Source organism: Amblyomma mixtum, chromosome 1 (genome assembly GCF_055824585.1).
Source record: "Amblyomma mixtum isolate Tamu chromosome 1, ASM5582458v1, whole genome shotgun sequence".
Taxonomy (NCBI): domain Eukaryota; kingdom Metazoa; phylum Arthropoda; class Arachnida; order Ixodida; family Ixodidae; genus Amblyomma; species Amblyomma mixtum.
Window position 1 is genome coordinate 227429571 of NC_143012.1, and position 12003 is coordinate 227441573.

Below are 12003 nucleotides of genomic sequence, written 5' to 3' on the forward strand. Positions count from 1 at the left end.
GGATTTCGTTTCGAGGTTTCGTATTCGTAAAATACTAATAAATGTAGCACGCAGGTGGCGCCCCCACAAAACGCCAACGAAAGACAGCACTGTAGCTGTTGCTATCCGTAGCCGTTGCTATCCATAGCCGATACTGATCAAAGCACACATGAGCACTGGCTGCCATTCTGGCCTTGTTCTGTTCTCATGCGGTGAAGTTTTCATGCGTGGTTTTTATCACCAACACCATGGCACCAAACAGGCGGTGCCATTATAGTGCCGCCTTCAAGCGGAAAGTTATACTCGCTGCTGAGCAGTCGTCAAATCTTCAAGCCAGGCGGGACTTCGGCGGCTGATCCCGGGCTGGCGTTGCATATGTCTCCTCGCCAAAACGCCAGCCCGGGATCAGCCTGAGCGGGTTCTTTGCAATAAATGTCGTTTGCGTGCTGTACCTCTTGTTCGCAGTTGTTTTTTCGGCCGGCCTACAATCGAGGTAAGTTTTTTTTTTTTCTGTGGCCTTCAACTTTCGGGTCTCGGCTTAGAATCGTGGCCGGCCTAGATTCGAGTAAATACGGTACGCTTGTTTTCTCTTGGTATCCACACCATTGCCCTTAAAGACCAGCGGTTATCTTGCCTTCGCATTACATGCCCTGCCCAAGCCCACTTCTTCCTCTTGATTTCGACTAGGATATCATTAACGCGCGTTTGTTCTCTCACCCACTTCGCCCCCTTCTGGTCTGTTAACATTGCACCTATCATTTTTCTTTCCATAACTCGTTGCGTTGCCTTTAACTTAAGCTGAACCCTCTTCGTTAGCCTCCACGTTTCTGCCCCATAGGTGAGTACTGGTAAGATACAGCTGTTGTATATGAGGCGAAACCTGGCTAGAGCAGCAAATGCGGCTCAGATGCATAAAATACTGAGAGGGATAGAGAGGAAAACGTATTCGTTGCAAACCCTGAACGGGCAGTCTCCTGTGAGGTCCAGTAAGATTGCAGGCATTGACTCTGCCCTCACTACTTGTCACTAATGGCTGCTGGTAGTGGAGCTGGTCCCTTCTCAATGCTGATATACCGTATTTACACGATTGTAAGTCGACTCGAATGTAAGTCGACCCCCCCACATCACAATTGTGAAAAAAAAAAAAAAAAACTTGAGGTCATTTAAACTTGGCCTTTATTAGTAGAACTAGAACGCGACAGTACTATCCTGTGGCCTCCGCTGATCACCAGCCGCTATCGGCTGCCGCACGCGGGAGTGCCCGTGGGCACATTCCAAAACAAAAATGTCTTAGTCACTGGGCTACTCGTCCACACTTGCGTCCACACTTGCGCCATCGTCCTCGCTAGCGCTGCCGTCGTCATGTCGTCATCGCTGCTGCAGTCCCACAGCTCGTCGTTCTAACATCGTCATGCAGTGAAATCCTGCACTTCGCAAAAAGCCACATCATGACATCGCGAGGAACAGCTGAAAATTTTGCCTCGTTGTAGCTGCCACTCCTGTATCACTCAGTGCGAAGGTCGAACTTGCGGCCCGGCGCGCAGTTCGTTTCTTCGGCATAAAGAATGACAGACATCTTGAATGTAGCCGCGAACGAGCGCCGGTCGCTTATCAGACCTGGAGCACAAATGACGAATGACGAAGCACTACATTAAAAACTTGTGAAACGCGGCCGGCAGTAGTCGAATGCGTCAGAGCCAGAGAGGAATTACGCGCGAGCGGCGTCGGCTCTTCCGTCGGCTACCGACACTCCCTGGTGCCGCTGCGGTTCGGAGGGGGGTGCTGCCACGATTAGAACAGCAGCCCTTCCATCAACTACCGACGCTCCCTTCGGCGCCGAGTGCGCGGTTGAAAGTAAACAAAAAAAAAAAGTAGAACGCGAAGGCGTTATCGGGCCGCCGCCGCTTATCAGCATACGCAATCTGCGGCCACGTGTGGGGAGTGGGTTGGTGCTGGTTTGCTGCTTATCGACAGCCACCATCAGCGGGCCGCCTCGCGCGGGGCGGGGATGCCGGTTCTGCGCGTTGACATAGCTGCTCAAGGCAAGAACGATGCGACGGAGCCGCGCAGCAAAAAATGCAACCACGCTTGTCTCGTTTGTCTCGCCTTTATTTATAGTGTGATGCTTTGGTTTCGATTGTAAGTCGACCCCCCCACTTCGGATTTTCAAATTTTGAAAAATGGGTCGACTTACAATCGTGTAAATACGGTACATCCATGTCCGATTTGTGCCCCACGAAAGCACGTGTTGTGCATCATGTCAGTTGAAATTTAAGCTGCCACCTATCTAAACCCTAAGTCAGTGAGCATGTGCGCTGTGTGTCTTTCTTGTGCCAGAGGCAAGGTGTGGCACGTGAAGCATGGCATGTGCGTGTCGCTGACACCTGGCCATGTCAGGCCTCTGCACCATGCGCAGTCAGGTGCCAAGGTATCCTGCCTTCCCACAAGCGCAAGAAAGCACACCTGTGCAAGAGTGCTTTCCTGCACCTTCGTGCAAAGGTGTGGGGAAGCTTTCTTGTGAGGGCATGCTGTCTTGCATAGAGTTGCTGTATAGGTTCCCCAGAGTTGTGTATAGGTCCGCCATATTGCTCACCCAAGCATCCAAGTTATGATGCAAAGCCACCTACATGCAGGAGGCTGGTTTAGTGCAGCGGTTAGAGCGAGTGCAAGCTCAATCTGCTTGTTTCTGGCTGCAGAACTCATTTTAATCTAGCCATAGTACTGTTGCATTGACTGACACAGGTTTCTGGTAACAAGTTGGCTGCACCAAGACCTATGGCAGTGAATTATGAACAGAATACTCGCCATGTGGATAGGTGCCACCATCTGTTGTAAAGGCCAGAAGTCACAAGCCCTTTCTTTTTAATTAGAAACAAACTTGTCACAAAATTTCGTCTTTTCGATAAACGTATTTTAAATGAACATATGCACTCGCACAATATGAAATGCTGCAAAGCATGAGAGCAAGTGAACCTATGAACTTGCATAGTAGTCTAGTGCTAAACTATGTGGAGGAGTTGGCTTCTTTGCAGTGCATAGATGCCTTTACAGCCATGTGATCGCCTTTGGCCAGTAAAAGTGCGAGATGTTCAGGGAAATTAAACATTGAACCCTGGGAACCGATATAGTAACTATACTCCGTCTCTTAGAAGAACTTGTTGTTGGGCTAGTTGGTAGTTATTCATCATTAAAGGGGTGGAGACACCAAATTTTGAAGCTATAAAAAGCCTGCTATGGGATTCCTATGTATGCAAGGGCACTCACAGCCAGGTGGTGGACGCAACAAACGTTTAAAAAATATTTTAATTCGGTTCCAAAGATTACCTAAATGCTCACTCTCACGATCTAGACCCATCGCTAGCGCCATCAACCATGACGTCACAAGGGGTGTAGAAAAATTAAAGTTGTAGTGACGTCATACCAAAATACAGTGACGTACGATGAGCGGGGCACAGCCGCGTGAGCGCAGTCGACGCACCAGCGATCCAGCGAGCCGCGTCTACTGCTAACCGCCACTCGCTCGGTTTGCGGCGCGCCGTTGCGAACAGCGTCGCAACGTCCGATTGCAGCTCTTTGCCTGCGTCCGGCCTGCTAGATGTCAACGGCGGGCCGCTCGCGGCAACAACGACGGAAAGCGGCAGCGTCATGATGACATAGGGCGCACTCCTTGGAGCCGGGCGGTCTGCGCCAGTCTTCGTGCCGAACGCCGGCATCTGAAGAACGCGATAGTATTGTTTGTTCACGTTCATAGCAAACCCTGGGATATATGAATATCAAAAATGCATCGTTTCTGACGATCGTTGGCAAATACCGAGTTCCTGGTAGAAGTGATGACTGCGATGCAAGCAAATTTCATCAGCCGGTTTTGTGCTGCTGCTACCTGGTGCGGTTCGCCTGCCGTCTGCTAGCTCTGTTGCTGAAGACGTCGTGGAAATCGAACATATCTTTTATTATGGGACGAGTTCACAGTAAAGGGGTGCCGAGCGGAGCACGTTTCTGAGCGCTGGCCAGTCCCGAAACGCCCTCAGCTGCGGAGTCGATATGCGAAAGCAGCTAGGCCTAGCGACGACTAGGGCAGTCTGGGACCAGCGCGCAGGTCGTCGGCCGGCGTTGCCGCAGGCAGTGTCGCTGCCGAAAGATCCACTTTTAGCACAGTCATGCTGTCGTATCTCGAATCTAGAAAGCATCCTTTCTGGTAGCATGGCTGTTTTGTATTTTCTTGTGCGGACGTGAAGTACGCCGAGTCTGCCGGCCGGTAGGTCGGCCTGGATACCGTCTGCCGACGTCATAAAAACGAGCTAAAGAGTATCCTTGACGTAAATAATAAACCATGGGACAAGAAATGTGAAAAAAGTGTCATTTTTGAGGATCGCTGACCAATACTGAGCTGCTAGTAGAGGTAACAACTGTGATATGAGCAAATTTCTCACAACCGCGCCTAGCAGCTGCCGCTGGCGCGACGTTGGGGTCCGGCTCGCCTGGCGCCCGCTAGCTCCGCTGCCGAAGGCGTCGAGGAGATTGACCATACTATTATTTTATTGTGAGATTATTCTGTTAACACTACAGCTATTTGTGAAAAGTAGACCTTTTATTATAGCACAGGCGACTTCCGAAGCGCCGGCCGCTTGCTAAACAGGCTATAGGCCTAGCGACGACCACGGCAGCCAGGCAGCAGCAGAGCTCGTCGCCCGGAGCGCCCGCGAGCGGTGCTGTTGCTGAAAGCTCCCAACATAAGCAGACATGCTTTGTCGCTGCTCGAGTATAGCTGGCAGTTCTGATAACAAGCCGATCTTGTCTTTTCTTGTGATATTTGTACACCATCCCAAGCAGCGCTCAGGTACTGCTGCACGGCAGCGAAGTGTGACACCGGTTGTGGGCGCAGCTTGGGTAGAGCGGCGCAGCGATGCTTACTGGCATTTTGCAAAGTGTTTCGCATCCTCACGCGAACCCGCGAAGGCGATATTAGCGTGCGAACAAAAAAAAAGTCGATGTCCTCACTCATTGGAATCAGATCTGTCAGAATCCGAGCTGCTGGGACTAGACGTGCAGTTGTTTGTTTTCATGCGCTGGTCAGCACGTGTGTCGGAAAGCAGACGATGTAGCAGTAGGTGCGTCACAACTTTTGTGGGCCCACGTGACCAAGCGAAGCAGTTGATCTTCCCCCTCTGTGACGTCACTGTACAACTAGGCGTTCCGAAACCGAAACCGAAAATCGTTCACCTAAAAATGCTATAATAAATTATTCACTGTGAATATATGAATCTTTGAGTGTGCATCATGCTTCCTGGAGCCATAAGAAACGTTTGAAACTAAGAACGCGCGAACCACAAATTTGGTGTCTCCACCCCTTTAAATTCAAAGGCGCCAAACCATACACACACACACACACAGGAGAAGAAAGAAAGACGAGACAGAGCGCCTTGTCTTGGCGCTCTGTCTCGTCTTTCTTTCTTCTCCTGTGTGTGTGTGTGTGTATGGTTTGGCGCCTTTGAATTTAATGATGAATACTCCATCTCGTAAGTTTCTTGCAACACTGTGCAAGATAGAGACCTCCTCAGCCAGTCAGGAGACTGCGTTAAATGTGTTCCTTCGTGCCTCGTTGTCGGCGTGTTCTCTGCTCGCTATGTACACGTGTGGCTATAAAAGAGTGTGTATCCCAAGCAACCACCGATATCTATCGGTCGTGCGTTGGCCGCCCGTTTTGGTCCGGACAGCCGATGGATGTCTGCAAACAGCCGGTGGACGTCCGTTGGCCATCCGATAGGCGTCCAAAAGTCTGGCCAACGGACGTCGGTTTCGAACATCCGTTCCCAGATCTTTTTTGGATGTTCACATATGTGGCACATGCATGCTTTTTTCGTGCCCGCGAAGCAATAAAATGGAAAAGAAATTTAAATTACAGCGAGCATATTTTATTGTGGTTGTACATCAGCACAGGACTGAGTTACTGTGAAGTGGCTAACTCCTCAATATGATGTAAAACTTCGAGCGCACACCCATCTTCCATGATGAAGCGGAAGCGAACAGCTTTCTGCAAAAAAAAAGAAAAGGTTAGTCCTCAAGCCTACGCCAAATCTCAGTAGACCATGATAAATTCAAAAATGCTTGGCAACTTCGTTATAGGTATTCACTTTAATGAAGCTCAAAATAACACAGAGGTGAGAGACACACCAACATAGTCATCATCCTTGACACGAGAAGGTATTCTATGCTTGCAAGAGGCCAAGAGCTAGGAAAGTGAGCATTTCTCGTGATGGTACCCGCCTTACAACCCACTTGTTACATGCAGTCTCAAATTTCAGCGAAGTTCTATCCTCCTTTCCCTAGACTCAAGCAAAAGCAAGCGTCAGGACTGCTGAAAAAAAGATTATGCCTACGCCAAATCGCAACAGACCATGGTAACTTCACGAATGCTCTTCAACTTCGTCAATGATATTCATGTTAAAGAAGCCCACAACAGCACAAAGAGGCAATTCTCAACCCGCCTGTAACCCACACCACAATGTAGTCATACCATAACTCCAACTCTCCCATGAGAGGATGTTGTAGATCCTGCTTTATTGTCATAAAAGTAATTCCCAAGCAGTGTACTTTACTTACCTCCGTAGGCAACCACAATAAGCCTTCTTTCATCTGAAGTCGGTGCAGTACGGCGTTCCAGTGTTCCAGAAGAGCTTCAGGTGCTTGCCGCATCCTTCGAATTGTTCAAGTTACACACCACTTTCTAGTAACGGAGCTCAAAAGGGTCACCACGCTTCGCACCGAATTGACAACGGCGCCACACTGGGTGACTGATGGATTGGATTGGGTTGACCACAAGCTGCATTTATGATGATGATGATAGCGGGATTCGGCGGGAGTTTTGTATTTACGAATGGTTTCAATCGCGTTTGACTACAGCGGACACGATGTCGCCACTGATTTTTAGAAGCTTTCTCGATGCAAATTAGTAATTGATTTACTGTAAAATTGTGCAGCACTCGCTCCTGCCTTTAAATAAATTTAGTTCAGCAGTGGCCCTTGCACTGCAAGTATATGACTGTGGAATCTCACCAATTTGCAAAATTCCTCAAGTCGAACCCTGTAGTTGATGGAAATAATTTCTCCAAAGCAGATGGGCAGATATGAACGCAATTTCGGGCACATTAGCCAATAAAACTGACAAAATTTCTTTTGGGAATAAGTCTTTCTAGGTTAGAAAAGTGAACTCCACAGTATACATACTCTAATGGCACGAATTTTCTGTGTGAAAAAAATAGAAAAAAACTGTTCTCATATCCTGGGAATATACTCACCCATACATCCCTCGGACGTGCACCTCTCTCTCATACGGATATGCAAAAGCGGATACTGTCCGTACGTCCGGCAGATGTATGAATACGGATATCCAAAATCGGATTGTGCTCGTACGTCCGACGGACGTCCGATCCCGGCAAAGGACGTTCGGATCTAGCTCGTACGTCAGACGGATATCTGTGTTTGCTTGGGATGAGCACTGTCTGCGTACCTCAAATGTATGCACACTTGCATTGAGCACATTTTGCACAACATTGCACTGTGTGTGATATTCATACATTGAGTGTTAGCAAGATGCAATGATATGCTCAGCATGATGGCACCATGTAGTTGTTGGAATAGGAACATTTCTGTCGACAAACCAATACTCCTCTTTAGGCCTAGAGCCGTCACTGTGGCTCAGTGGTTAGGGCGCTCGGCTGCTGACCCGAAAGGCGCAGGTTTGATCCCGGCCGTGGTGATCGAATTTCGATGGAGGCAAAATTCTAGAGACCCATGTGCTGTGCGATGTGAGTGCACGTTAAAGAATTTCCGAAGATTTTCGAAATTTCTGGAGCCCTTCAATTGTGTGGGTACAACTTGGTATTAAGATTTACTTTTGTTCTCTCGTTTTCTTGAACCAGGTTTCTACGGCCACCCACAGAGCTGCGGTACTGCAAGCAGCGGTCACTGCTGGACCGGACCGTGTCCTCCGATGCTGCTGCGAACCGCGAGGGAGAGGAGGAGGAGGCCTCAAGTGCCCTGGACATGAGCATCAAGGAAGAGTGCCTTTCACCCTGCCTCGAGAACGACTGAGCGTGGAAACCCCGTGCCTTCCTCTCTCTCCACATGGTACCTGCTGCAGTAGAGCAGAAAGCCAGTCTGCTTCCCCCGTCAGAAGCCATTACCACACGCCTCCTGTGGTGCAGACTTCAACAACCCGCCTTAGTGCCTGATGGAAAGCAGCACGCACCTTTTTTTTTTTGGATTTTTTTTTCGTTTCTTACTTTTAGCCAAGTGGCAGGTGATAATTTGCCGGGTGGCAGAACCGGCTGTGTTGGCGACGACCCCCCCCGATCGTCCGTTATTCACCGTTAGGCCGTGGATGTGTGCAAAGCATTGGAGGTCCCCGCAACACAATGCACTCAGGTGTCCATTTCATGCATCCCCCCCCCCACAAGATTGATGCCTCTGGGAAGCAGGGGCATCGAAATATTTTCCGGTGTCACGTGCTTTATCGCAGACCCTTGACTTTTTTCTTTTGTTATTTGCCCAGTGCCTAGTGCCCCATGTGTCGTGTACCGGTTAGTGCACACCGTGCAACTACCGACAACCTGTGGTGCCTCGGCAGTTAGTGGCAGCAAGAGCAGCGTTCACAGCGCAGGAGCAGCACGCTGTGACTTTGACGAAGCGCGCTCAGTGTGGAGTGGGTGATGTGATGTGCTCAGTGTGACAAGTGCACTCCGTGAACCGTCCTGTGAAGCAGACTTGTCGAACAAAATACAGTGGGACACGTTACGTGCGTGTGTTTATGTGTGTGTGTATGCATGCAGACACTGCACAGTGCCTTGAGAAGCCATACCATTGTGGACACACCGTTCAATATGCCATGTCGTAACACTTTTTGTGCGGCAATGATGAGTGTGACTGTCCCAAGTTTTCGCAATGGCTGTTTTCCACTATGCACTTTTGGCTTCTGCATTGCTATATATGTGTCGCGCTTGAGGCCGGCTTGCGAGCTTCGCTTTTTTTTTTGTATGGGAATTTTTTTTAACATAGATTTACTCTTTGGATGCACTGATCTCAATGGCATTAGTTCGCTGCTTCAATTCAAAACTGAAATGTAATTAGTGCAGGGGATATACATTGTGCCATTTGATTATAGTTATTCTTTTATGCCCTGATGAATTAGTTTGAGTGTTTGAATATATCGTCAAAGTCTCAGCTGAATGAAAATTTCTGAGGTGAGCATAGTTGGGTGCAAATCGGGTTGCTGTGTGTTGGTTAAAATTGTGGTGCTTGAGAGTTTTTAGCCTTCTTTTTCTGTTTTATTGTTTCTTTCATTGTTTTACTTTTCCGAAGTCCTAGCAAATCATTCTAAAACCTACTTCTCATTTTGTTTCTCATGGTCATCATCTGTTGACGCCTGCCCTTTAGACATCACTGCTGAAGTTTGTGACAACAGATTACACAGGACGGCTACAGTTAGTCAATTACAAACCTTTAGGACTCATCTGTGGACGGTTGGTTGCCAGCTGTCACCAGGATAGTGCGTTGTTCAGAGTAAACTCTGGTCTGTTCCCATTTTGTTGACATTGAAAGTGTTTCTTTCCATTAGGTGGCTATGGAGAAGCTTCAAATAGAAGGCTTAATTGCCAACAAAAAGAGACGATTGCCCAGCATTTGTCATGTAATACATCTTATGTTAAAACACATTGAAAATGTGCGTGCTTTGTTATGCATTTTCGTTTTGTACTCCATCCATCATGATGAGTATGATAGTACCGTATTTACTCGCGTAATAGGCGCACTCGCATAATAGGTGCACCCCTAGTTAGGGCGCGAAAAATCAGATTTTTTTATTTCCGCGCATAATAGGCGCACCCCGAACTTGGCACTGTGATCAATACTGTATTTACACGATTGCAAGCCGACGCCTCGCCACCCCCCGCTTCCCAATCTTTATTTTAACAAAGTTTTTGCTGAACTGACTACTAGTCCCTACTAGTGCTGCTGCCGTCGCAGCTGCTGCAGACCCACAGCACGTACAACGACATCGCGTAGAACAGCCGCACACAGTTTTCAGGGATGCTCACTTTAAACGTCTGTTTGGAAAGCTTCATCTCCAGCCGGAAACGTTCCCGACTTAGGCCCGCGAAAACCTCGGCGCTTGGAGTCGCGTACGAAAATTTAGGGACGCCGCAGTCGCAACTGCCGCACTTCTCGGCCACGTCGTATTTTCTGACATGCTGCACGCTTGCCGCGTTCGAGAGCAAACTCCCAGCCGTGTAGCTGTTAAGGTGCTTGCCCATCGAGCTAAAATATCAACGCTCCGCGGCAAAGCCATAAACCGCGATAACTATCGCGCTACCGCAAATCCCGGCACTTGACAGCAACAACAACAAAAAAAAAACGAGCTGGAGATGCTGATGGCGATATAGATAGCGAAAGCTCGCGGCGGAGGAAAACAATGATGATGATGAGCTTGGCCTTAGGCGCCCTCCGTGGGCGGCGTCTGGAAGCTCCTGTGCGCGTGTGTGGCCTCCGCGATCAAGCGCCCGTTGCGCGCAGCCGGAGCCGATCGCGGAGGCCTCGGCGCGTGCATTCCGAAAGTTTTGGTGCGGCCCTTACACGGACTTTTTTTTTTAACATTTTCTTCGCGAAAACGGGGTGCGGCCTGTACACGAGTGCGTTTACGCGGTGTGTTCAATTTTGCGAGTCAAAAAATTTCCGGAAATTTTACCCCGCGTAATAGGTGCACCCCGAACTTTGAGCCGGATTTTCTGGAAAAAAAGTGCGCCTATTATGCGAGTAAATACGGTATTGGTCTTCTTTTCTTGCACCTGGCAGAAACGGTCGGAAGGTGCTTTCTTTGTTTTTAGATCTTGTATTATAAATTATCAAATACAGAGTTACTGAACGACCTATTCATTCTTGTTTGATTGGGAACTGCCGTCTTGCATGGCGGCCTTCTGAAGACAGGGGGCAACTTGAAATGTCTTATACCTTTACGTACAATGTGCCTACTCGCACTGGTAGTTGCCTCAGCAAACTTCATTGACCATTTGCTCTCGGCCCTTTTTCCTTTCTCCTTATACTTGTCACTCTGTTATTCACCTTGCTGCTTTTTGTGATTACCCTTTTCCATCTCTCTTCTTTTCTCGCCATTTGGATTTTGTTTTCACACCCATATACTTAGTTGGGCATTTTTTACATCACCAGGTATAGCATGGCCTCGACATAGGTTAAAACATCATCTAATATGCAGCATGTCTTCCATGTTTAGCTCTATTTTCTGGGTCCTCACACTGTATTATAGCTGTGGCAAAAGGTTGGCCATTACCTGTCAAACATTTGTGCAGTATGCCTTTTTTTTTAATGCTTGAAGCTGTAGTGTGATTGATATGAGAGAAATACAGTCTGGTTTGTGGTCGTAGCACATGCAGATCCTTGCAGCTTTGCTTCTTTGTGTCTCTGGTACCCACGCTTTTTTGTGGGATTTTTTTTTTTAATTTGTAGAGGATGTGTTCCTAAGTTGCAGAAATATCAAAGCGGTTTTTATGTGCCGACGTTTGCAAGGTGCCATGCTTAGAAATGCACTCATGTCTGCAAGTACTGCTACACTCGTACATTACATGACAGCTGGAGATGTCACCATTGCCGTAATAATCATTTGAAGGGACCCTGAGGACGAATTGAAGTTGGCCGTGATGATGGATTACCACATTCTAATGGCTACTTTAAACGGAGCTTTTAATAGGTAGAAAAGGCCAAAAGGTGAAGTGCAGGCACAGTAAAACATTGTTAATTTGTGCATTGAAGGGGCTGGGAAAAATTCCCAATTTATCTATTGGTGGTATTATCCTAAAGCACCCCAAAACTGAAAAAAACTGGAAAAAATGAATTGGCAGTGGCTTAGCTCTGCTATGCCAAGATATACATAGCATGAAGTGAGGGCGAGGTGTCTACATCTCGGTGGACACCTGAACCAGAAAGAAGGCTCATAACTGCCCTTTTGGAGCAATGTAC

At 48.1% G+C, this 12003-nt stretch overlaps 1 protein-coding gene across 2 annotated transcripts in view; it reads left to right on the top strand.

Annotated features, from left to right (window-relative positions):
- The window catches only part of aop (ETS variant transcription factor anterior open), a 126748-nt gene extending 115319 nt beyond the window's left edge, over positions 1-11429 (top strand). For both annotated transcript variants that reach the window (XM_089564572.1, XM_089564567.1), the window contains exon 9: positions 7899-11429. In XM_089564572.1, coding sequence (XP_089420698.1) covers positions 7899-8070 — 172 coding nt within the window. In that variant the 3' untranslated portion in view covers positions 8071-11429. The remainder of the gene's footprint in view (positions 1-7898) is intronic.
- Positions 11430-12003: the final 574 nt, after the last annotated feature.